This window comes from Genypterus blacodes, unplaced genomic scaffold, assembly GCF_046128005.1.
Source record: "Genypterus blacodes isolate CSIRO-AG114 ecotype Tasmania unplaced genomic scaffold, CSIRO-AGI_Gbla_v1 ptg000112l_1, whole genome shotgun sequence".
Lineage (NCBI taxonomy): Eukaryota > Metazoa > Chordata > Actinopteri > Ophidiiformes > Ophidiidae > Genypterus > Genypterus blacodes.
The window spans coordinates 2,018,641-2,045,577 of NW_027466916.1; the positions used below are offsets into that span (position 1 = coordinate 2,018,641).

Genomic DNA, 26,937 nt, shown 5'->3' on the forward strand with positions numbered 1-26,937 from the left:
GCTGCACTGGTGGTGTTTGGCCAAAGAGGCACTCGGGCTCCTTACACAAGCTTCAGTGGTGAGGAGGGAAGCTCAGGAGAAATGAAGGAAAAATTATTTTACATATCTGTAAAGAGGAAGAAGTCAGTTTGGGGAGATAAGCTCGACATGTTGTCTGTTGTTACTCTCCACTGTAAAGTGTGAGCGAAAGGTTCAGGCATCAAAGCAGTCATTGCTTAACTGTGTGTGTGTGAACATAGGTGGTGTGTTAAGCTTTGTGTTTCAGCCGTGGTCTCTTTGTTTCACTCAAAATGATACAAAGTTGAATGAAAATAGTTTATTTAATTTGCCATATATTTGTGAGCTTGATGTTAAAGTATTTTGCTGTGTCGGCATTTTCTCTGTTCTTCCTCAGCCTTGTGATGAGATTCTTTTTCTCCCCTCTGAAGACCTTTACTAATCATCATGCTCTTCCTCTCCTCCTCCCTTCCTCACCCCCTCCGCCCTCCCTCCCCTGTCTTGTGCACCATTCCTCCTGCAGGCTGCTGAATAGAATGGCCGCTGATGACCGGCACCTACCCTCCAGCTGCGGGTCCTATATCAAGACAGAGCCGTCCAGCCCCTCCTCGGTGATCGACACGGTCAGCCACCACAGCCCCAGTGGCAACTCGGACGCCAGCGGCGGCTATGTCAGCGCTATGAATAGCCACTCCAACGGCCTGGACTCTCCACCTATGTTCACCCCCGGTGGGCTCGGGGCCGTCGCCTGCCGCAAGCGCTACGACGACTGCTCCAGCACCATCATGGAGGACTCGTCCATAAAGTGCGAATACATGTTGAACTCCCTCCCCAAGAGGCTGTGCCTGGTCTGTGGAGATATAGCCTCGGGGTATCACTATGGCGTGGCCTCTTGTGAGGCCTGCAAAGCCTTTTTTAAAAGGACAATACAAGGTATTTTTCTTCTCTCTCCCCCCCTTACAAACACTTGAACACACTCAATACAAGTTATTTCCTCCTCTGTCGCTACATCACCAGACACAGAAACGCTCTTCATACAAGGGACCTCTGGCCTCACGACACCACTAACACACACTTATTTCAGGCAATTCGTGGTAAAAGAATCACTTGAGTGCAAAGATTGTCTGCACCTTCTGAGACCAGGAGCCCCAGCTTAAGTCCCCGTTCTGGGTTTTAGGGAACTGACAACACGGCAACAACACCTCACTGATGTTTGAAGGACATTAAGGACATATACACTGAATTTACTCAAAAGCTTTTAATAGAAATTCCAAGTATATGAAAGAAATGTGGCAACAGATACTGTGCTAAAAATGAAGAACATTTTGGCACACCACTAGTGGGAGCATGGTGACATCATCTGTCAGGGCAGGCGGTGGATGTGACATCATCACTCAGAGGTCAGCTTTGGTACTGTAGAGTGTCAGGGCTGTTTGCACAGATGCCTGTCGGGGCTTAGAGAACACGCTTTATTATTCTTGTCTTGTGTGCTTGCTTGTGTCTGTGTGTGTATCTGTGTGTGTGTGCGAGAGTGCCAGGGGACAAGGGTGCGAACGGCTATCTGCATGGCATGATGTATCCCAGCTCCCCATTAGAGAGGCAATAAAAGGCCCCCCACTGTGCCACTGTGCGCTCTGTTCCAGATTAATCAGGAAGTGGGGGATATTGTCGAGCCTGAAAAACACCCCAGTGCACAACAGGCACAGCTGTCCAAGTCTAAACCCTGTTGGCTCAGGAGGGAAAGACAAGCAGTGGGAAATAGATAAGATGAGCCAAAGGGTAGAGATGTGGTGAAATGAGCTGATTAGGAGGGGAAGAAATACAAACGAGTAACCATCTTATGACAAATCCAAGTCTCCATAATCGAATGATTGTGGCGTTATATGAAACCAGGCACTCTTAATGTTAGATGTTGCTTTTGGAGCCTGCAGCCCTATCAGCCTTAGACAGTCTATGTACCTTTTGCGGGCAAACAAAAGCCAAATCCTGCTGTTTACCCGTGTTACCATCAGCCGTCCTGTCTGTTGACAAAAGATGCAACATTTTCTCTCAAGTAACATAACTGTGCTATTGTCCCGTCACAGAGAGAAACACTGACGACGACACAATGGAACAGAAAACCAGGCGATGGGAGAGAAAGCAACGTCTTAAGTAGAGCAATGGCCCAAACAATTAAGAGGGAGGAACATGGGGGGGGGGGGGAGAAAGGGAAAAGCTCTGTCTTTTTTTCCTCTCCGCTCACTTTGCATTGTCGATTTGGAATCCCTCTCTTTCTCTTCTTGGAGGGCTGCCTGTAATGGAGCTAATCTGCCGTCGTTTGTCCGAGCCACAGGAGTTTTGTCAATAACAATCAGCGTTTGGAAAGTGTAATTAAGGCCGAGGCTTTTCATTAGGAAGAAGGGAGGGGGCCGTCTCCAGGGACGGGCATGCCAATTAGAAACTCAGGCACGCGTCGCCGGGTAATTTCAGGGAAAGGAGGGGAAAAAAACCCAGGACTTCTTTAGATTGGAGAGGGACCCTGCTGCTCTTTCAGAGGAGAGGAGGAGAGGCTTAATGGCATAATAATCAGACAGGGGTCCCGGGCAGAGACGGCGGCAGGATGCATGGAGTTTTTTGGGGGAGGTGCATTTCACCTCCCGAAATGATAAAGGAAACACACGCAGCGTGGCTGGAGGAAGATGGAGGCAGTAAATAGCAGCATGTAGAGCCCTTGAAAGAAGGAGAGGGCGCTGTTGATGAGAACTGATTAATTAAAGGAATAACGAGGCAGTCAAGGGTGGAGTGTGAGACGGCCCTCTCTAATGAGAAGAAAACAAAGGAGCTGTCTTTTGCAGCCCTTTATCACATTGTTCTATAGCACTCAGGGCAAACAGCCCGCTAAGTTAATGTTAACTATGTACATGACAGTTCTTTTATCACCTTGCCTTCACCTTGTCTGGCATTGTGCGCCGCCTATTCCTTTGATACCACAGGAAAATAACTCCTCCTCCTCCGCGTAACCCTCCACCGCTGTTTGCCTTTGCATCGTTTCACTTTCCGCTCTCACGGCTCATCCTCTTCCTCAGCCGAAACATTTTCGACGAGAGGGGAAGGGTGGAAATCCATCTCCTGTCGCCTATTCATCCACTGAGAAGCCCCTTGAACTCCCGAGGTGGAGATAGTTACATTAGTCAAGGCCGGGCCCAAATTAATGTCAACCTGGATCTCCATCCATCGCAGAGCCCCCCCCCCGCTCTCATTGCTCCCTGATCACCCCTCCACCCCACCAATCAAAAACACAAATCTCTTATTGAAGCATGTTTTCTTCCCATTTTGAACCCAAGTGTAAAATGGCCCGAATCCCGCCTGAACCCGCTGGCCCTCTTTCATACGAAGTAATAGACCTTGACAGTAAGCCTGTAAAAGTCAGTTTGGATTTTGATGAGAAATACCTGCCATTTTACTGTAATTTACTTACAAGACCTGACTTTCCCCCTCTGTACCCTGGCATGAGTCCTGAAAAGCCATAAAATAGATTGAGACAGATACTTATCAAGAGAAGAAGGGGAGAAATCTGTCTTCTCCCTTCACTCTGTAATGTTATTGGTAACCATACCATAACCTTCCGCTCAGACGGGTAAACCCGAGCGTGGCCCGCGGGTTCAGGGGCGACTCAGGCGCCGCATGTTTGGATTGATGAACCGTCATAAATAGTACCACGGACCTCATTCCTCTGTAAGCGTTTTGAGAGCTTATGCTTCATTTCTTAAAGAGAAAGTCACAGATAAGTTTAATATCAATTTAAGATTTCAGCCCTGAACGTTGCACATGTATTTCAGTCTAATGTTTCACTTTAATTTAGTACATTTCAGTTAGAAATAGTATTAAATTCCTTCCTTGAAATGATTATTGAATGCAGGCGAGCCCTCATAAAGTCACTCATAGGGAAGAGGAATAGATTTAAAAGGTAAACAGGCCTTAATGTTAAACACTCACAAAGTAGAGCTAAATCACTCTAATGATATCATATGTCATTGTTAAAATTTCTTGGCGTTTGTCACTACAGTATTATAGAGAGGCTACATTTTAATATCCTGATCCCGATAAATATAAACCCAACTTAGAGATGAAAACTGTGTTAATCCTTTCGCTCTGGCTGCTTTGAGCTATCAGAAGCCCCCTTTGACAGAACATCAGACACACTGGCTGCTCCACAGGGCAGGTGGACATAGTAGCACCGCAGTGTGTGAGCGCTTGTGTGTGTTTTTCTTTCTGGAGTGTGTGTTATCAAAGGGCCAACTCTCTTAGTTAGCCACCAGGTGTACCGAGGGCACGTGTCCTCCAGGAAGAGAGGGGGGCGAGCTCCGTAAACAAAGCGTCCTCTGGGACACACAGGGTCAACCGCGCGCGTGTGTGTGTGTGTGTGTGTGTGTGTGTGTGTGTGTGTGTGTGTGTGTGTGTGTGTGTGTGTGTGTGTGTGTGTGTGTGTGTGTGTGTGTGTGTGTGTGTGTGTGTGTGTGTGTGTGTGTGTGTGTGTGTGTGTGTGTGTGCACGCGCGCGTGTGCGTATAATCCAGCAACATAGCCTGAATGCTATCAAGAGCCGCAGTTACAAAAATAGCAACAATAGCTATCAAAATGTACATTTCTATGCCGTACAGCACTTAACACACAACAGAATGAGGAATGGCTGGTGTATAATGTGAAAGCAAACCAAAAAGACCAGACGGGCAGAAGAAAAATTGATTCCAGTGTAGGATGGCACTGATTACTTCCTCCCAGCATATGGGAAATGGATAGGATTATTATGGTCTGCCTCTGCTATGACAACAGAGAAAACAGGGCAGAGGAAAGACAATCAGAGCTCATCAGCCGCTTCCCTCACACCTTTATTTACCCCAATCCCAGAGAGATGAAGGGAATTAGCATAATGATTTCTCTCCCAGATATAAGGAGGAATGTCTAATTATTTATTACGTCTTGGGACCCTCCACTTGATCTGTCCAATAATGTTAACATAATTGCATAAGTTGTCAGAGGGTGTTGAAGGGCCAACGGTGGAATGCTGCAGGAATATTAGGCAGCTTTCTGTTTGGCTGTGCGGGAACACGGAAAGAGGGTCAGAACCGGGAAGAATGGGAACGCCGGAACACGATCCCAGTGTGGATGTTTGTTTGGCAGCTAACACACTCGGTGGAAAATGTATGCTGCATGTTGAATGGATTGTGTGAGGGTGTAGTTGTGATATGGTTGACATTACACCAATGTCAAATGCTGAAACACTCTAAGCCTTTTTAAAATGGGCATGATTCAGATTGTGAGGTGGAAGCAGCCATTATATTGAAACCCTTCATTGAATGGAGTCAAATGTATGGAATTGGCCCTGAGCGGAGGAGCGGCCTCAGATATCCTGTCCCCCCGTCCTGCTGTCCTTTCCTCTGCTAATGCTAGAGTGGAGCACAACCTGGCTCCTTTATTGTGTAGCAATGAAACTCTTTTTTCATTGCACCATCCTGGAATCAGACGCCGTGGTTGAATAATGCATAAGGCCTCTTGCCTGTACACTATGTAAATAGTCAACAATGGCAACAGTGGTAACAACAGGTTTGGGTCTTCTGGAGTATTATGTAAAGTGGCCACGGGCAGCATGTCTGCCTCTCCAGCCTGCTATTGAGCAGACCCCTCTGAGCACAGGGGGGACCAGGCCTGAGCCCGGGGGCCCGGAGGGGACACGCACAGAATTAATGAGGCCAATTTATTGTGGGACCAGGGTGGCGTCTACTGATGGGTCCTGAAGGAGCGCCGTAGCCTTACCTCCACCCTCAGCCCCCTACCACTTATCCCCACCACTCCCGCCGTGGTCCACAGTGCTGGAAGTTACCTTGTCGCTGGAGGACACCGCTGCCGCCTGCACACTACTGAAATAGAGTCCATAGGATGTGATTAACAAGTGCCCATGCCTGGTCGGCAGAAATGATTTATTACACACAATCTGATACTGCAGAGAGTACACACTGGTGTTTATTACATCAACAGCAGCGCCCAAATTTAACATTAGGTCATTTTTAGCGCCTGGTGAAATGCTTCCACTTCATAAAGTGCCAAGTCTATTATTTTCTACCTGTGTGAACTAACTAACGTGTCGTTTGACTTTGTTGAGCTTTGTGGGTCTTGTTCAGTTATTTTGGACTCAAGCTGTTTCCCCTCATTTTGTCTCCTCAGGTAACATAGAATACAGCTGTCCTGCCACAAACGAGTGTGAGATCACAAAACGGAGACGCAAGTCATGTCAAGCGTGTCGCTTCATGAAATGCCTCAAAGTGGGGATGCTCAAAGAAGGTAAGAAGAACAGAGGTAAGAAGATGAAGAAGAACCTCATGTATTCATACGGATGTACACATGTGTATGTTTAAGGGAATATTCCACAGAATACATCACACACACACACTCTCACAATAGCGATTTTGTCAAGTCCCACGCTGCTCCCGACTGAGGGATGCATACAGCTGGTTGGCCTCGACAACGCTTCCCAGCCCCCCTGTCCTCCCCCTAACCAACACAGCAGTAAATAATGTGCAGTTGAGCCGGGGACAGAAATATGCTGAATAGGTTGATCCCGCCGTCTGAGTAATAGAAATGTAACAGTATTCCGACTGGGAAGGCTCAGGCCGGGTCCCTGAGCACACACTCGGCACAGTCTCAGCTCTCCCCGGCATATTGATCCACTAAATGTTTTCCGAACATCTCAGCTCTCTTCCTGTGGATGGTTTTTTAAAGTCACGCCAGCAGGGAATTCAGTGACAATTAAACATGCTTCCGATGGATTTGTCTGGCTGAGTTTCTCCCCCCGCCCCTCCACCCCCACTCCCTATCACCAGCGAACCTCCTGAGACCCCCGAGCTTGGCCATTCTTCCGGGGGAGGCGGGGGAAGGGGGGTGCACCTATCCACTCTCCCTTACCCCTACTGCATTAGAGGGGTGGATGCGCCTGCTTCTCTCTCTCTCTCTCCCTCTCTCTCTCTCTCTCTCTGTCTCAGTCACTTGTTGTCTCACTCCAAAAAGGCCAGACAAATGAATAATGAAAGATCTGTGGCTCGGGGGTAAAGTGGCAGTGTTATATTTATTCCGGCCTCCTCTGGGAGCAGCCGAGGGACTCTGTAAGGAAACGTATTATTGTTTTCTTTTTCTTTTCTTTTTTTCTTTAGCTTTTACTCAAGTGCCGGTGAGCGTCTGTCAAGCACCACTTATGTTTTACAAAGCATGATTGTCCCTCATGGTTCACTAAGACATACAGTAGTTTAAATCCTAACGGGGATCAGTGAGGAAATGCTTACAGAGGCCAAGGGAGGAAATCTAATAAACATAATAATGTAAAAACCTCCATTTTCTCTCTCAAACTCCTGTGCAGTATATATATTTATATATATATGCGATTCTCACCGTTGTTGCTCCCGTTATTCATTGGAGAGTGGGATTTATAGATGTAGCGTATATATCTAGTCACCACCTGAACCCAAAGTCACAGCCCATATGGATCTCCACACAGTAACAGAATCCCCCGGACTGCCAGCAGCCAGATAAAGCCTCAGTGCCAGAAAGACAGAGTAATCGCATTACTATCTGATGAAAAATTTATGCCAATATATCATCTTGGAGAATAAGAGACTACCAAAATATGTAGTCATGGCTATAAATGAATGACCAGTGTCACGCCGGAGTAAGAAGAATGTCAAATTCAAATATGCAGACTTAGGCTAAGCCCAGAGTTCTAATGCAGACTTCTGTGTATTCAGCACATTCCCAGAATAAGAGTGACCCTGGCTGTCATCACCACGCTCAAGACACTGTTACACACTAATTGAAGTCATGTTGTCACCGTTCCACCTGAAATAACAGAGTTTCATTTAAATACGCAGAAATACAAAGTGTGTTCCTTTTATTTACGCTTTACTTAGAGACCTGGAACTTTAAAGTATCATCAAGACAAAATGGAAAGAGAGACACATGGTCCGCGTCCGCTGTAAGCTCAGCGAAGCCATCGGCTCAACGCCATGCTCGGGCCCGGAGTGTGTAGATGGCTACTGCTCATGTGACCGAGGTTGCCACTTACTTTCATTACTGCAGAAAGGTCACATTGTGTCTCAATGGAAAATCTCCTAATTATAACTTTACTGCTTCAACAAGGTGCAGTGCTGCCCCCCCGACCATCTCTGCATGAAAGAGACGTTTCAATCTGTCACTGTCAGAGGAATCGCAATATTTGGAAGATTTGGAGGAAATTAGGGTTTGTTGTTTATCTTGGATTTCAGTAAATAGTTGAAAATGTTCATAGAAACACCGTTTGTTTAAGGAAAGATAAGGAGTGTAAGGAAAATGGGCTTCAGAGAGCAGAAGTCCGATGACATGAGCTGTGGCTGAACCCTGTGTTGAGCCGCTGTACTTTCCCTCCACTGTATCAAGGAGGAAGTGATCAATAGAAGAATCAAATGTCAGGGGCAACAGGTTTTTCCTCTGATCAATGGAAACGGATCAGAGCTTAGAGCCGGAGAGAGAAGACAAGATACTATTGAGAGATTACATTGACATCATTCAGTGGCACTTGCTCCCTGCCCCGATTTCCTTTCTCCATCGCTCAAACCGCATCCACAAACAGTTACACACACACACACACACACACACACACACACACACACACACACACACACTCACAGGGATGATTACACATACATTGATGCGCACACTCGCACATAGAAGCACACAACTGGTTTGTGTGAAGGATAAGGTATTAATTTTATATATATTGGCCGAGGATAATAGCTCTTTGTTCTATTGTCCTCTCAGTGTGTGAAGGCGCTGAGAATAGCCTGTCTGTTTGTAACAAAGGATTGTGGCAGTTATGAACAAAAGGAGCAGAGTGTGTCGGGGATGATTTAGTGTGAAGTGCACCTCTCAGATGCAGACTGGCATGAGAAAAACAGCCGCACCCAACTATAGAGGGAAGCAGGAGAAGGTTGAGCTATTTAACAACTTCAATAAGGACGCATAGATGCAGACCAGAGATGTGAGGTTTCAGGAGATCGTCCAACAAAACAGCAGACAGGATTTTGCTCGGCTAAACAAACTCATATATTTTTTTACAATGGTAGAATCGATGTTTGGAGCATCTTAGGTCGTACGCTTTTAAATCAGCGGTATGTGAATGGACGTCAGCTGAGCAGGGATCCTGTAGCTAACCTGTGAAAGCAGTATATCAGGCAGGTGTCAGCGTGGTTGCGCTCTTTGGATCAGGAGACGGAAGGTGGGGGGGGGGCAACACGCGGCAATTTTTCCGCTCCCCTTGCTCATCACCGCTCATGATTAAAAATGCTGCAACACACTTACAAGCATGCAAAGCTGGCAGCAGGGGCCCTTTGAAATAGTGCTGACGGCAGTTTAGTGGGGCGGCCTCCTTGAAAGGCAAGGTTCACCATGCCTTGCCATGTGGCCTTCTGATTTTCCCAGCTAAAATAGGGTCTGCCTAAGCCCCCCTTGGCATTGCCAACCATCCCAGACATCCTGACACTTTCCCCAGGGAGAGACACCCAGAACAGGTGAGAGACTCAAAATAAGGACCCCTGCCATGGTCAGCCACACAAAGTGAGTGAAGACAGGCCCTTTTGTAGGAGTGTGCTTGGAAGGGGATTATTATTGTTTTTGGAGAGAAAGAAGAGCCCTAGGTCAGCTGGCCCTGGCCCCCACCCCGAGGCCTGCGTTAATCCGTGCACAAATGCCAGCCGCCTTGGCCAAAAGCCCTCTCCCCCTGCTCGCTGCTTTGAAGAGATGATACCCGAGCTCACCCGCTGCTACCCTCGCTGCACTTTGTAGTTGGGCCGTAAAACAGTGAGATGACTTTGGATGAGGTGCTACCCGGCTCGCTGTGCACACTTATAACACAACTACTGTTTACACTGGAGGGAGGAAGGTTTGAGGGCCACCAAAGGGACGTTTGAAACCTCACAAAAGGCCACTAAACAGGCAGGAGTGAGTGAATCTGCTTTTCTGCTCTTCATCACTCTCTCCTCTCCTCTTTGCCTCTGTGTCTGGCCCTGTTGGACAGTAAAACGAGGCAGGTTAAGTTGCCAAGTTTTAATTCCTGTCAGCATCTGTTAATTATGGCCGGGACTGCTCTAATTAAAAGAGGCACCCATCTACCTTGGAATCGCCACGCTGGCTTTTCGCCGGCTGACGGACGCACGATTCAAGCGGCAGTGAGGATCAGAGAGAAACGCATCCGTCCGGTGACCAAGCAGGCCTGCAGGGACGGCCGGATGAAACCGTAGAAAGTGGTGACATCACATTTTAGCATGAGAGGAGTTTTCCGTGCTGACGGGTTGTAACAGCGCCGTCTGAGCTGAATCTGAACATTCCCAGACAAGATTCCAGCTCCAAAACTACAAACCTTCTCATCTAAGTCTGAATGTGATAAATATAATGATCGTGTGTGTGTGTGTGTGTGTAAAGTACAGGTAGTTGCCATCAGATGATTCCCCTGTGCTTGGTGGGAAGGATGAGCCTCTGTTGGGAGTTGGGGGTAATTAGGTTAGTGGGTTGTCAGTGTCAGGAAATTGAAAGACAATCCTAATCAGATATGTGTTTCCAGGGAATCAAATAATTTATATAAGTAGAAGAAATCTCTTTATTCTTCAGTCACGTTATGATACAGTTTACAGCACCCAGCAGGAGAGAGGTGGCTACGGCCCTGTGAGAAAGGAAAATCAAGAAGAACGCCGCTGTTGAATTTCTCTTTTGCCAAATGAATGTTCTGCGCCGCGCCATCTGATTTCCCTTTCCTCCGCGTCCGCTCATCCAGCCGACCTCCAATCCGCCGCGCATGGGACACATCCAAACTCATCCTCTCAAAGAGCACTCGCTGATGGCTAAATTGTATTAGGCTCATTTGCAGTGGCCGCACAATGCCCGGGTTTGACACCGTCCTCCCTGTTATAAAGTGATGAAATCATCAAGGAAGTGCTCTGGCTGCAGGTGTCGTTCCCTCAGAGGACACGGGCAGGCTGACAAATTAACTCCTCCCCCCCAACAGCCCCAGCCTTTTCATTGAGCCTTTCCTCAGCCACCCTTTAGTATAAATTCATGGAGGTTACATTATGCATAGAAGGTAAATTGAATGGATTGTCCCTGTCGACAGGATTAAGATATCAGGGTTATTTAAGCAGCGTGGCAGCGGAGACACGCCGGCTCCAAACACCCAGCTACGGGGATGTAAACGTTTGCATACAATTACATTAAATAACCAAATGTCTGCCCCGGTGGTATCAAATAAATAGAAGAGTGCAGATGAAATATTTTAACCGTGTTGAAAATTAATAGAATAGAAAAAGACAACCAAATACAAACATTCTTATCAAATAATGAGATAATAAATAACTTATGTTATGATGAGGCGCGCTTGACATTTACAGTATCAGTGTGGAACCTGGCCCCCTAGGTGTGGCTGGAGGTGATAAGGCCCGGGTGCTCCTCCGGTGAAAGAGGGGTGAAATAAGGGGCTTTTATAGGAAAGCTACACCCACTTATCTATCTGCCGTGTGACAGCGGATGTTTTGTACCGAGAGCGTGTGAGGGTGTGTGTCTGCGCTCGTAGGCTCGGTTAAGTTTCTTGTTTTTTTTTTGTGCACGACGAAGGAGCACACACTTGAGCTTTATACACACACACACATACACACACAAGAGCAATAAGGCATGTAGCCTGGCAGGTAATTAGTATGCAGTCTGCCTCACCCCAAAAGCTAAATAATTAGAGGCCCAGTCTGTGAGATCATTGACCCCGCGTTAAATATTCATATGTTTAGACCTGCTCTGGGCTCAGCTGTGTCACAGTAGACCAGCCAGGCATGGACCACATATGGGAAGGCAGCCGCGCCTCTTGACACATCCGCACACTCCAAACACACACACACAAACATACACACACTTATGCAACTATTCTGTTCTTGTGCATTGTTTCCATACATAGTTAGAGAGCGGCGCTGTTTGTTTCACACAGGGTAGGAAGTAATCAATTGCTTTGGCCCTCACAGATGGAAATTTAGGACCGAAGACATCTGAAATATTGTGATGTTATTCTCTTTAATCATCCAACTACATTTTTGTCATGTTCTGCCCCCTTATTTGAGTTTTTATGCACAGAAATTTAACATTTAGGGGTGATTTTGACGTTTGCCTCTTGCCTACGCTGGTTTAACTCATTATCTTTGTACAAATAGAAACAGTATGAAACAGATTGTAATCTCTGATTCTCACTCTAAGTATGTGTGAAGATTCCTTTTGCACAACCCTTTATGATGGAAACGATTCGACCTGGTTCTCATTTTCATTTGCCTGTAAGAGCTGTCACCCCCGTTAAGATCCAGGCTGTTTTCATCTCACCGCCTCCCTCCCCGTCTCTGTTCTCCCAGGTGTGCGCCTGGACCGCGTGCGAGGGGGCAGACAGAAGTACAAGAGGAGGTTGGACACGGAAAACAACCCCTACCTGGGCTTGACGCTCCCCCCTCCCACCAAAAAGCCTCGTGAGTACTGCTCCGTCACTTTCCCATTGTGTCCCTGCTCCGTCGCCCCTTGTCAGCCAGCAGGTACAACTAAGGCAAATTCTAGGCCAGACTCATTTCCCCCACCCCCCCTTCTCTCCCCCCCCCCTATATTTGGACAGTTGATAGTTCATTGGTCAGAAATATAGGCCGGGTATTGTTCCGGTCAGAGCTGAATTATGATCCTGTTAGTCTCTGAGCAGATGACCGGTATTAAACAGCGGCTGCTTGCTGGAGGACACTTGTGCCTCACATTCCATAAGGATAAATGCTCCCAGCACCCTCCTTCACTTCTATACATTTAAGCTCCATCCTTGGGTTTGCGTGACGAAAGTGCGACTACCCCTACACGTTGTATAACCGCTGGACAATGTATTTCAGCACCAGTGCATCTTTGCGCATGACTGATCATTGCAGAGATATGACCTTTGCCTTCTGCTTTTCTTTGACACTCACCCTCCTCCTCCTCCTCCTCTTTCTTCTATCCTCAGTCACAAAGATCGTGTCTCACCTGTTGGTGGCCGAGCCAGAGAAGATCTATGCCATGCCTGACCCCACCATGCCGGAGAGCGACATCAAGGCTCTGACCACGCTGTGCGACCTGGCTGACCGCGAGCTGGTGGTGATCATCGGCTGGGCCAAGCACATCCCAGGTACCACCGCCTCTCACTCTCTCTTCCTCTCACTCTCTCTTCCTCTCACTCCTTTTACGCCTTTTTACCTTTTCCTTTATTTCTCTCTTCTTCTTTTTTTCAATTTTCCCATATTTATGATTCTTTGTCTCCCTGTCTCACACACACACTCACTCAGCACGGATAAACACACTCATACACAGGCTCACACACTCGCACGGAAATGCAGATAATTTATGTCAGCGGCTCACACAGCCTCGGGGTGTGTGGGACGGGGTGCAAAATGGGCACACTTTGTCAACAACAAATCAATAGAGTGCATCTAAAATCCCTGCTCAGAATGGGGAGGAGCCTACGGGGCCGCGGCGCTGATTATCATCCATCTATCCATCTATATGTACATCTATATGTGTTACACAGGTTTCACCAGACTAATTAAATGCTACTTAAACATCCCTGTGTTACCGGGTAAAGTAATGTGATTGTAGTGAAGCTTTCCCACTTTACCCTCAAGACAGACCGCCATCACCATTTCGATTTAGAGCAATCGGAAAATATATCTCTCTCTTATACACACACACACACACACACACACACACACACCCACACACACACACAGGGAGGGAGAGTGGTATGTGTGTGTGTGTGTGTGTGTGTGTGTGTGTGTGTGAGAGAGACACACACACACACAAATGCACACATGCACACGCACACACACTCCCATTGAATTATTGATGGGCATAATCATGTTTCTTCCTTGCCCCATAGACATTCTGATAGACGAGGTGTTGGGTTATGAGAGGCTGTTGAATTAAGGATACAGCTCCTCACGTCAGCACAGATTTTGCTTCCTTCAAGAGTTTTCCCTCTGATTTTGACAGAGAACACATTGTTTAGCCGCTCTTTTTTTTTTTTGCAGCCCAGGCAGATTCTCCTTGATCTTGAGCTTGACCCCCCACCACTCCCCTCCCCTCCCCTCTATAACTCTATAACATTACGGTGCTGTGGGCGTGGAGGGGGGAACACTAAATGAATGTGTCCCTCGCCAGCAACCTCCATAACCTCATCTTCTCATCAGCATAACTTCGACGGGGACAAAGCTGTCAGTATGCCGGAAGTGTGTGACATTACCACATTACTGACACACACACCAGCCATCTGTCCGTCTTGCATAAACACACGTTTTGCCCACGCTTTAGGCCCAGGGTCCGCTCGAATTTGGAGTCATATAAATGAAGTCAAGAGGAAATTTCCAATTCCAATTTAGGGATTTAAAATGTACATTTATTTTCCATAAAGTGAGCGGCTGCTGACCTCAGGCAGTATTAGAGTCCTTCTCAGAAGGAGTCGTATTAATCAGGTACAGATCTGATGGTAAGGAGATTAGAGATGGAAATGCTCTCACCCGCTGGCATCGGCCCCGCATCACTTACACATCTAAACAGCCTGGATCACCCCACAGCAGCTCTGCCTGGTCAGCACACTGAGAGTTTAACCAAGGAGCTTACAAAGGACTGGATCACAACTGACCTGATAACACACTTATCGATGTGACCCAAAAATTACAGCAAAACTGCAGACACACGCGTACACACTAAGATGCTTCTGCTGCCGGCTGCTGTACGGAAACACACACACACACACACACACACACACACACACACACACACACACACACACACAGACATACACACACAGAGATGCAGTAAAATGGGTCTCTGTCATAATTTTCTCTATTGTTAATCATAAAATAAATATACTATACAGGTATATTGACTAAGTCTCACACACACACACACACACTGGGCTGTTTACTCTATACCATATAGATTTGATCATTTGACTGGATAAAGACTTGAACAGAGAGTAGGTGTTTTACAATTTCCCATCCAACTTGTCTTCATGAATTGCATCATTGTTTGAGTGCCTGTAGGCTGTGAGTGGGATCGTCTGTGTCATAGTGTTTTAGAACTGTGCTAATCTGATTAGCCTAACACCTATTATGCAGTGGGCAGATTCATAATGTTAATGCGATTTGCCGTACAGATTGTGGCAGAGAGCTTTTCCATCTGAACATGCCAATAATGATGATTTAACCCAAAATCTGAGTCGGTAAGCCGCAGTGTCTGTTCCCTCTGTGATTAAGTGCTGAGGAATAAATAGACGTCATAGTTAAACAATGTGAGACTATCCACTCAGAGTAGATGATTGTATATATAGTTGGTTTACCTTATGAATATACATGCATTCAGACTTTTGTTTTGGGTTTGTTTCCTTTTCAAAGCCTCAATCCAATTTAAAATGTAAACATAATAAGGCTTTATCTTAATGCTGAATAATTAGCATTTTGTGCCGTAGACTACAGATCATAACTGAAAAAGCCTTTGTATTAAAAAACCCATCAATCAATTTGTGCTGCTAGATTCTCGTCCCATGTATTAAATTGTCGTGGTGGAGCGTCGACCCCCTTTGTTCCTATTTGGATCACAGATTGTACCTTCAAACTGTGACTTTATCTTGAAATCAGAACACCGATTCGTTTTACATTAAAAAGATAATTTGACTAAATAAAGGCTCGCAGCCGAGAGCAGGTCGGCGTGCGTCCCTTTGGTGGTGTCTGTATTAGGACACCGGCTCTCCTCTGGCCATGAAATGGCTGGATAATTGAGTTGTACATGGCTGAACCTGATCAGAGACGGTTCACTGGTTGAGTGAGACTCCATGCACTAACACTCCATGCACCAACGGTACCCCAGGGCAGCCAACACGCTTAGTTTCTACCATATATCTCCTCCATCCACTCCAGGACAAAAGGGGAAGAGAAAAGTGCTGATTGCATTCTGATAGATTTTTGCAGCCTTTGGCAATGGAATTAAAAAGATTAACAGTTCATTATGAAGTAGACTACATTGATCAGGCCATTGACAGATGGGCCAATAACCAAAGTCCAAATTTAACAATTTAAATGTCAGGAAAATTGGCACTTACCCACTCCCAATTGATTTCTAATTTACCCTATTTCAGCTAACATTTGAAAATGTTTTTTAAAAGTGCCATAATTTGCAGCAGAGTGGCCCTATTGAGTTTTAATTGGAGGGCGATTGGAGGATATCAAAGCCGTATCATTAACATATATGGTATCTTTGCCTTCCAGGGTTCAATGTTAACGCTGTCACCTCAGCTCTGCTTTACATACAGGGAGGAAGGGGAAAGGATATGTGAGTGTAAACGCTTTACTGGGTGTGTTTGTGTAAGCAGAGTAACATAAAGTGATAAACACAGAGGCAGGAGCTCAGGTGCTGCAGTGCTGTTACCTCGGTACACTGAAGGAGACGTTGAAAGGCTTGTGTGTGTGTGTGTGTGTGTGTGAACTAGCCAGAGCCTCTCACAGGTTTGTCATTGCCAGGCCGCCGCCCTGCCCTCATCCTGAATCTGCCTTTGATTAATTGATAATCAGTGTGGAGCTTTTCGGACGCGAGTGTCAGCGCTCCAAATAGCACCGTGGAGCAGAGTGTTACACGGCTGTTGCCTGAGGGAGGCCAGGGTCATTAGGAGCAGTGTTAGGGGGATGCTGACAGATGGCTTGTTGCTCCTAAGGTGCTAACAACCTTTGACACACATAGCGGTCCACTGTCCGCCCCTCTGGCCCCCTTCCATCCCATAAAGCTACATTTCACTCCGTCCAAGAGGTTTAGGCAGGGAGTGAGAGCACTGACAGCTTCGGCACTCTGGGACTTGTTTATCTCCTTGACATGGGTGCCTTCTTCTGCACCGGTGGGAGACTCGTGTGACCCCCTTAAGCCCCCATGCCGACCCCCGTCCCCTCCCTCCCTCCCTCCCTCCCCCTGTGGGAATGTCCTGTGTTCATATGTAAAAGCTGCCACGCATGTTGTTAGAGGGGCTTGGTGGGAAGGTGGGAATGTTTTCAGATGGGAATATGACTGCCGATTGAATACTTTTGCTACTTATTCTCTGTTTTTGTCAAGTTTGCGTCATATTATGTCCAATTATTACGCAATTCCGACATCCTCTCGTGTTTTTTTCCCGTGCTCAGATTCCGACAGGGTGGATCTAATAAAGCGGCCTTGTTTGCATTCTTCCATTCATTACAGGCGTTTTGGGAATATTCATCATCTCTGCTTTATTGGATTCCAGTTCATCAGCGGCGCGTTTGACAGACAAGTGCCTGGCTGCCGTGTTAGTTGTTAGCGCGCCTCAGAGACGGCGACGTTACAAAAGAGATCACGTATGTTGTCGTGTTTGTGTCAGCTCAACCCTCCACCACAATCACCCACCCACCCATCAGCCCCCCTCATCCCCCCCCCGGGCTCCTGTTTTCTCTTTGCCATTAAATTGCGAAATCTACTTACTGTGTTGCCAGCCTGATCCCACTCAAGCTGCGTAATCTCCTTGTAATAGAGTGTGAATACTGCCCGGCAATAAATCAGCACCTCATCAGTGCACTTTATTAAATATAGACACCAACAGACAGCTCTTAGTATATTCAATTTACCCTCTGACGTAGGCTTCAACACGGGAGATAAAGATAGATTGAGCAATCAGGTGGATGCTGAGGCTTGAACCCGGGCAGGAGAGCGGGGAAAGCTACGGCGAGATTGAGACGGTGAGAGGGGGATTGGGCGTGGGGGGGGGCAGATGGGCTGTCCGGAGGATGCAGGGCGAGGTAAGGGACATCTGGGGGGGGGGGGGGCTTTGTTTAGTCGCTGTGACTGGAGCAGGTCAGTGTGGCGTCACGTAGCCTCCGCGTCGCCCCAGCGTTAAACGCCCGTGTTGGAAACTGTAGCCTCTGCCTGCGTATTTTATCTCCTCATTTGCATAAACCCTCCCCCCCCTGTAAGGAGTCTTGTATGCTGATGTGCCTTTAAGTGATCGTCAGCAGAGCGCCATCCCTCATTAAACAATGTTACTGGATGGCAGCGGAGATAAATTATGTGTAATTATGGCAATGATTAAAGGCTGATTCGTCCTGGTCTTTAGGGCTAAACAGAGATATATAACATCAAACGGTGGGCAGTGGGACCCTGGGGAGGGCTAAACACTTCCTGGCCGGGGTCAGGAGGTCATAGGGTGCAGATTAAGACAAGGGGATTACTGTATTTAACGTTCTACAACCTCATAACGTTCACAGGCTACTGGTCAAATCGCCCATTCTCCTGCGACTAACAATGGGATAATGGGCTGGTTATCGCGTCGGGCCTCAGCCGGCATGAAAGCGAGAGCGGAAAAAAACAAAGATTAATCTTCAGTCATCAAACCTCTTTTTCACCGAGTCAGTTTGCTCTGCGTTGAAATGATTTAGTCCAACATAACGCCGGCTTTGTGTCCTCACAGACTGAGCCGTGTGTGTGTGTGTGTGTTTGCACGTGCGGCCGGACAGCAGGTCAAATTATTTATGTCAAGCGCAGCAATTTATTACCAAGCAAGTATTGATTGGGTCCTCCTGACGATGTCATGTAGATTCATTTGGCTGCCACGCGCCACACTCCCTCACACACACACTCCCTCACACACACACACACACACACACACACACACACACACACACACACACACACACAGGGAGCGCACACACACCATAGATATACATCAAAATCGCCCTTCATACATCTTTCTCCATAGGTAGCGCCCCCCTGTGTCAGATCACAGGAGCCTATGCTAATCACAGGTGCATACATTTCCTTTTCCCGCTCTTTGTCCTCTTTTACACCGGCGCCATCTGAAAAACGGGGGAAAGCTTTGATACAGAATGAGCTCGTGGCGTCCGGCGTGATCATTCAGCTCGGTTTGATGGTTTGAAAAAGAAAAAAAGGGAAAGAAATGGCGGCGCTGAGCCTCCTGGGTCCTGTTAGGGGCAGTTTTACTCCAACTGGAGCCCGGAGAGCACTTGACTTGGCTGAGGTGAGATTGCCGCTGGGCAGAAGTCTTCAGGGCCTGCTTGTCCTTCTGATAGCCGGCCATGATAGATCAGCGCCTGTCCAGCCAGAATTACTCTCCTTCCTCTTTCTATCTCCCTCTTCCTTCTCCCCTCTCGCTCCCCGCTGCTCTTATTCTCCCTCCCTTATCTCCCTCCTCTCTGGCCCATATCTCCTCTTCTCTTTTATCCTCCATTTCTCTTTCTCTCGCTCCTGCCATTTTTTTCCCCTTTCCCCCCTCTCTCTCTCTCTCTCCCCTCTGCGCTCTCTCTCCCCTCCCCGCGTCTGCTCTGTCGTCTGATTGAGGGTGAGTTACGAGGGGGCTGCAGCTGGAGGGGGCCACCGTGCCTCGTAATTACATCTCTTTTTATTACCCGCGCTAATGGCCCTCGGGGAGAGGGAAACAATAATAAATTAATAGAATATGAACTCCAGCTCAACAGAAATCTCCAGCATTTCATTTTGGACCGTCCTGTGCTCTGGCAGATGAAACGGCGCTCTGATTAATCTCTACGAGGGGCTTGAACCGGCCGTCTGTGGGTTTGGGCTGCCACCTCCTGCCCACAGCCAAGGGCTTTCGGGGAGATAAAGGGAGAGTGGATGTGTGTTTTGGCTTCCCCTCGCCGGCCTTTACTGCTCTTGTTTTTCGCTCGCAAGCCATGAATTATTGCACGCTGATGCATTTGCACAGTGGTCAGTCCTGCGCTTTACTCTTCCTCCTCTGTCACTCAGGTTTGTTTTTGTCCCTTTTGTCTTGATTGGTCTAAATTGCTCAGACAGGAAAAACTCTTGTAATGTCAAAAAATCCAAAATGCCTTCCAGACATCTGATTCCCCCATGAGCAGACTGCTTAACTCCCAGTCAACAAAGACAAACTCTGCATGGTTATTATCTCTGTGTTTCTCTGAAGAAGACGTTCAGATGGAGATCAGCGGCTGCACTCAGCCCTTGAAGCGCCTAGACAGCCCCCCGCCCCCTCCCCCCCTGATTTGGTCAATATTGTGTCATGTTTGGTCAAAGCCCGCCAAGGCAGTGGGCTGGAAATGAAGATGTAAATATTGATATTTCATTAGGGGAAATCACCCACTCCGACGGCACTTAACCGGGCCACCTTCAGAGTGCGGCGGCCGGAGCGCCGTGTGACCTGCGGAGTCGGGAAGTCACTTCATTACTCGATTAAATTGAGTGGAAAAAGGCGAGGCAACGACACGAGATCCCATTTGGAGCGATAATTTGGGCCCTGAAGAGAGAGGAGGATGGAGCAGGAGGGGGGGGAAAACACCACCTCTCCATCTCACAACACTGGATTAAATTCAAGGACTTTTAGCGTCAAAGGTAATTGTAGGCTGCTGGGCTGTATGTGTGCATATGGCTGAGAGGTGTCTGCCGTATCAGAGCGACTCTAAAGCCTCTCCAACAAGCCCTGAACGAGGCCTTCACACGGGGCTGTCACATTGGGAGCAGCGCTTTAGTTCCGCTTCGCTCCTCCTTGGCATTAAAAGGCTAGACAAAGCCGCGCCTGTGATTGCGATGCCAACCTGATGCGGCAATCAAGCGCTGCATTTCGCGCTCACAAGACAATTTCCCTCTGACCAGTCCGCATTCTGTCCAATTTAATGGCCACGTATGCAGACAAGGAAATAACACAACAAAGGGGTTTAAAGATGCGTTTTGGAGATGTGTGTAATGACACAATATGGCTTATTGCCTCCACTGATGATAGGAACATGTTTTGCATGCTTTTAGCACTTTTTTTTTGTTTTTGTGAGGTCTAATTTGGGCTCGTCAGCCCGGCCCAGCCAGGCAGCAGCATCTCTCTCTCTCTCTCTCTCTCTCTCTCTCTCTCTCTCTCTCTCTCTCTGTGAGCACTCTATTCTGCTCACTATTGATTCCCCTTCAAAATGTGAAGGCCTCACATTCTGATCACAATCTGTTAATTAATGTATCCTCCAGCTCTTCCCCTCCAGTGGTCATCACCACGATAAGGGAAATTGAACACTCAGGTACTAACTCTCCCTCGCCCCTCTTTTCTCTCTGCCACTCTCTCTCTCTCTCTCTCTCTCCCTCTCTCCCTCTCTCACACTCTGTCCCGTTTCTTTTTCACTTTCTCTCACTCTTCCTCATCATGTTTCTCATTCTTCTCAACCAGTCTGCGCGCGCCTGTGTGCGCGCGCGTGTGTGTGTGTGTAGGCGCTGGTTCTGGCTGGAGGAGATAAACATCAGGCTGGCGACTGCTCCCCCCAAAAGAGATCATTTTTATTTAAGAGAAAGCAGCATGTGGCGTAGGTGTGGCGAGCGGCCTGGTCAATACTGTAATCTATCGCCGCTTAATCACGCAGCAACAGATAGCAACAGCAAACTTGTAAAAGCAATCATTTTAATCAGGGGCGGAGTTGAAGAGCCTAATATGCTGTCAGAATGGGCGGCCTGCGGGCACTCTGCACCGGGGGAGGGGAGGCAGGGGAGATGGAAGGGAGAGAGGGCAGCGGCGGCGGCAGTGGGGGCTGTGTGCAGTTTATTGACAGCTGAAGGGGAGTACGCAGGGAAAAAGGGATGAGATGGCTATCTGTCTCTCTGCCCCGCTCTGCCTCCTCTCTCATTGGTGTGGACTCCTCTCTCTCTCTCTCTCTCTCTCTCTCCCTCTCCCTCTCTCTCTCGGCTCATCTTTGACCGATCTTGGCGGTGGTTTTATTTAATGTTCTATTCTGAGCACATGTAGATGTGTTGAGGCGGTTTAATGTGCCCGAGCCAATTTCAGCTCATCCAGCTGCTGCTGAAGCCGGGCTTGACCACGCGACCCCCTGTCCTCCCGTGTGTGTGTGTCTTCAGTTTACGTGTATAGAGTCCAGCGTATAGGTGTAAACATGTGCTCAGCGTGTGTTTCTGCATGTCTGTTCCCTCACGTCCCCTCATCACCTCCTCCTCCCCGCCCGCCGCACACGGCCGGGCAGCACAGTGCGTGTCATGTCCTCAACCCCTCCAATGAGAATGTGTCTTGGTGCTAATCCCCCCTCACACCAATAGCAGTGTGACAGGATACAAGGGGTAACCACATGGCTTTGTGTCTCCCAGACCTTTGCACCGATTTACTGTCCTCACTTACAGTTAAAGCCCCCTCAAGTGCTCTGACAGCGGCCGCCTCAAAGAGGACCACCGCTGTGCATTTAAAATTAAACTCCCCGTGTTAACATGTGCTCCGGCATCCACGCCTGGCAAGCGGGCCCAGGCGGTGGGGCCTAGGCCACCGGGCCTAGGCGACCACGGCCAGACTCGACAGTTTGGTTTACTCGGTGACCTCAGAGAGTTGTGTTTTATTGTTGTATTATTTAAATGTAAATAAGAACTGACTAAGCTGGGCTCTGCTTCATCTTCTCGTCTTCTCGTCCCCGCAGGCTTCTCCACTTTGTCTCTGGGCGACCAGATGAGTCTACTGCAGAGCGCCTGGATGGAGATCCTCATCCTCAGCATCGTGTTCCGCTCGCTGCCATACGAAGACGAGCTGGTGTACGCCGAAGACTACATCATGGACGAGGAGCACTCGCGGCTGACGGGCCTGCTGGACCTCTACGTCTCCATCCTGCAGCTGGTCCGCAAGTACAAGAAGCTGAAAGTGGAGAAGGAGGAGTTTGTCACCCTCAAGGCCATCGCGCTCGCCAACTCAGGTGAGTCGGCGGCGGCGGCAACGCGCTCGCATATCACCGATGACATTCAGGTGTCATCACTTTTAATTATAGCAAATTTTATGTGCATCTTAATTAGGCGGCGTGTTTTAAATGAAGCATTAAAAAGTGGAGATGAATTTTAGGTGATTGGATTCTAACACACATGGGAGGTGTGTGAGGCAGTTTAGCATTTCATAATAATATCAGAAACCCCTGTTCATAACCGATCATTAGGAGGAAGATTGGTTTAATATTACTCATTAATTTAAACAATATGGAAGTATTTAATAACAAAATTACAAAATGATTCCGTCATCACCAGAATCCTTTTTTCTCAGTATAAATACTTTTTGATCTACTTTTGGTCTAGAAATTAAACTTTGATTATTGTTCTTTTTAATTAAAACGTTGAATTATTTTCCTCTGTTTATCTGTGACATGATCATTATATTTTATATTCAACACACAACACAGTGTGTGAAGAGAAAACACATCAGCTTCATTTGTAATCTATTTTAAAGTCGTATTTTAATTGTACATTCCAGATCAAATCAATCAAACTCCTAGATTTTTTCTTTGCATTTAAACACAATGTGAATGCACAATAACAAACAAACATTCACATAAATACTAATACAAAGGATTCATATTTAAAATAAATAAATGTTTTCCAATATTGACTCCACATAAATAACGGACCATCTGTGTCTTACCAACTATGAACAAAACAACCAAAACAATGACATCACCTCATGTAGAAATACAAATTCACTACAGATGTTCCTCTCTTTTTTTTTACGTGATCTACAGGAGACATTTGTTTCCTCCAAATAAGATCTAGAGAGTAAAGTGAAAGTATTCTGTGTCTAACACACTTTCACAAATGACATTTGGTCGTTTTTCAGGAGTTTCTCTCAGTGTAACCTTTAGTGTGATGGAGGGGGGATAAGGGCAATGTGTGTGTGTGTGTGTGTGTGTGTGTGTGTGTGTGTGTGTGTGTGTGTGTGTGTGTGTGTGTGTGAGCTTCTTTAATTGAACACCTTCCATGTTGTGGTATTTCTCCACGGCTCTCTCTCCTTCTCTCTCTCTCCCTCTCTCTCTCTCTCTCTCCCTCTCTCTCTCTCTCTCTCTCTCTCTCTCCCTCTTTCTCTCTCTATCTCCATAACAGTAGCTGCGGGGCACAGCAGCCACGGGAGATAAATTTAGCATTTCATTAGGAGCACAGGGGCTGTCAATAAAATGTGTTAAGTCGAATGGAATGAGTATCAGGGAGTGATAGGCCTCGTTTGTTCCAATGCAGAGACGGCACGCAGCTATCGACAGGCTGCTTTTGAGGAGGCAGGACCTGTCCCGCTCTGATCAATGCAGGCCGGGGTCAGCGGGCCGCTCAACCCCCCTTGTTTTGTCCGGGGCTGAAAAATGAAAATGCTGATGCCGAGGCTTTGCTTTCAGACGGCAGAGCTTTGGTGGAGGAGGTGGGGGGTGGAGGTGTGTGTGTGCGTGTGTGTGTGTGTGTGAGCGGCAAGAGAGGAGAGATGGGGGTCGAGGAGGAGGAGGAGGAGGGTGGTGTCCAGAACGTTAGAACAAGGTCTCTGGGAGATCACTCTCCTGGGAGCCCCTCTGTCTGACAGCTGTGAAAATTCATAGCGATTGATTTTGTAATTAGCAGTTTATCAATCGGATCGACGTGGGCTCACTGATGGATTGCGAGGAAATTGTTTCTTCAAAGTTGTTTTTTTAAGTCGCCCCTCCTCCAAGCTGTGCACTTTCCGTCTCCTGCTCCCTTTTCCCGTCCATCTGCTGAGATATCTTCATCTCTCTCTCTCTCTCTCTCTCTCTCTCTCTCTCTCTCTCTATTCCACTTCTTTACCTCCCGTTTGTTTATTAAATTCATGATCCGCATTCGTCTGTGTAGAGATAATGATGTCACACCATCGTCCTCATCAGAGATTCTTTTTTTTTGCCTTTTGTTCTTCCATCCTCCTCCTCCTCTTCCCCCTCCTCCCTCTCTTCCCCATTCACTTTACAAAATGACCTACTTCATTTTACCGCTGTGGATTTGAAAAGCGTCAGGGTGAGAAATGTCTCAAGGTCTTGGGAATACAGTTGTTCCAGTCAATGAATTTGGGGCGAAGTCTGAAATCTGTTTTGCCTTTTATTGTCCCGTGTGGTAAAATATTCAGCGCCAAGGTGAGACGAGTCAGTCAGCCAATGACACGCTGCCTCCGGAGTGCCAGACGCCGGTTAACCGGTGAGAGAACCGCGACCCCCAGACTCCCCGGGAGAGGTAGAGGAGGAGAGGAAGAGGAGGAGGAGCGCTGCGGCTTCCGTGTAGATTAGGATCGGTTAGGAAGCGCTGACAGTTGTTGTTGTTGTTGTTGTTGACGTTAGAATGTCGCGAGCTTTGGGGACAAACAGTACAAACAGTTCAGAGCGACTTCATTTGGCTCGGTTTGTGTAATTGGCTCCAGAATTGAAAGATGATCAACGCTCACATCGTCTTCCTCGCATTTGTTGTTGCATTAAATGAAGCCGGTCCGCTCAGACGCTCCGGCCAGGGAGGAAGTAGGAAATGAGAGAGGAGGAAGTGTTGTCTTTTCCCCCTTAATGGAAAACAATCTGCGGTGTGGTTGGCGAGGTGTTTATTGTGTTTGTTGTGTTTGTTTTGTTGTCATTGGGCACAGACTGGTTGCTCTTCATGCCGTGTTGCTACAGGATCACATTGATTTCCAGTCGCGGCGGTCAGAGGCCGTATGAAGATCCTGCTGCTCCATCAGAGAGAGAGAACATATTAGATGCTGTTTTCTTTCTCTTTTATGATCTATTCTTTATCTTGTCAGGCTGTGAGTTATGCTGATAATGTGTTCCCCAGCTGACTGCACTGACACAGCAGTAAAGATTCATCATGAGATTTCATTTAGTTTTAGAAAATCCATTCCCCGTCCCTCCTGTTCTATGAGCTTCAACCTGCATGGCTGAGAAGTTACTTTTTACCTTCTCCAAATGTAGAAATCCATCAATCTTCACGTGTGTGTTTATGTCCATGTGTGTGTGTGTGTGTTTCCCTCAGACTCCATGCACATAGAGGACATGGAGGCGGTGCAGAAGCTTCAGGACGCTCTCCACGAGGCCCTGCAGGACTACGAGAGCAGCCAGCACCCGGAGGACCCGAGGCGGGCGGGCAAGCTGCTCATGACTCTGCCCCTGCTGAGGCAGACGGCCACCAAGGCCGTGCAGCACTTTTACAGCATCAAGGTGCAGGGCAAGGTGCCCATGCACAAACTCTTCCTGGAGATGCTGGAGGCCAAGGTCTGATCCGAGGTCCGGCTCCGTCGACCCGTCGGCCGCGGCGACGACAGCGGACGGGCCGCATCGGTGAAACTGGCGTGACTGAAACCGAGGCTGAGGGCGCTCGGGAGAGGGAGACCCCCCCCCCCCCCCCCCCCATGCTGACTGTGCCCGGCAGGACAGACTGACCTCTCCTCTCTCACGCCGCCTCTCAGATCCCTGGGACACTAAAAAAAAAAAAAAAAATGAACAAATGCAAAAGTTGGTAATTAGTATAAATATAAAAATGATGCAGATTAATTTAAAATATATAAGAAATACTATGTACAGTAATAATTTCTCTTGTTTTTTGTTAATTGTCAGTGCTCATGCTGTGTATGAGAGAGAGCGTCTGTCCCGCTGCAGCGTCACTCTCTGTAGTTGCCAGTTCTTCATAACGAGAAAATCGGGTTTGTTTTCCTCAGATTTCTTCCTTCAATTTGTTTCTGAAGACAAACAGAAGTGTTAACAAACATAAACGCTCTCACAGTTGTGTTTTTTTTTCTTCTCTTGCCTGGATGCGACCAGGACACGTGTATATATTTATTCATGGAAGACTGAGTGTACAGTTCAAAGTCTGGTGAACTCGGTGGCCATTTTCTTCTCTCGCTCTTTCTTCTTCTTCTTCTTTGGGAGGAAAAAAAGGAAAACGTTACCTAAATGTGAAAATCTCCTCGGTTTAATTGTCCTTTGAATATACCTCCAACCAGAGCGGCGAGCGGCGTGATCTGTGCGGGGACAGGGGGGGGTGGGGGCGGGGGAGGGGGGGTCCCATGTTTAACCAAACTAGCATAGACAGCAGGTTTCACTATTCAGTCGTCTTA

The 26,937-nt window shown here is 47.5% G+C and overlaps 1 protein-coding gene across 2 annotated transcripts; it reads left to right on the plus strand.

Annotated features, from left to right (window-relative positions):
- Nucleotides 1-520: 520 nt before the first annotated feature.
- Nucleotides 521-26,101, plus strand: esrrb (estrogen-related receptor beta). Of its 2 annotated transcripts, none has more exons than XM_076161678.1 (6): nt 521-930; nt 6,198-6,314; nt 12,431-12,604; nt 13,051-13,212; nt 22,517-22,786; nt 25,857-26,101. In XM_076161678.1, exons 1-6 carry the CDS (start codon nt 534-536, stop codon nt 26,099-26,101), a joined length of 1,365 nt encoding a protein of 454 aa, XP_076017793.1. In that variant the 5' UTR covers nt 521-533. The 2 variants fall into 2 exon arrangements, with proteins under 2 accessions (XP_076017793.1, XP_076017795.1); XM_076161680.1 differs by having other exon boundaries at nt 12,431-12,541.
- Nucleotides 26,102-26,937: the final 836 nt, after the last annotated feature.

Bases quoted from the DNA above. Each gene is read 5' to 3' on its own strand.
- esrrb (XM_076161678.1), top strand. From the start codon at position 534: ATGGCCGCTGATGACCGGCACCTACCCTCCAGCTGCGGGTCCTATATC. The intron at 12,605-13,050 runs GTACAACTAAGG...TTCTATCCTCAG, and splicing joins CGCCCCTTGTCAGCCAGCAG to TCACAAAGATCGTGTCTCAC. The intron at 13,213-22,516 runs GTACCACCGCCT...TCGTCCCCGCAG, and splicing joins CTGGGCCAAGCACATCCCAG to GCTTCTCCACTTTGTCTCTG.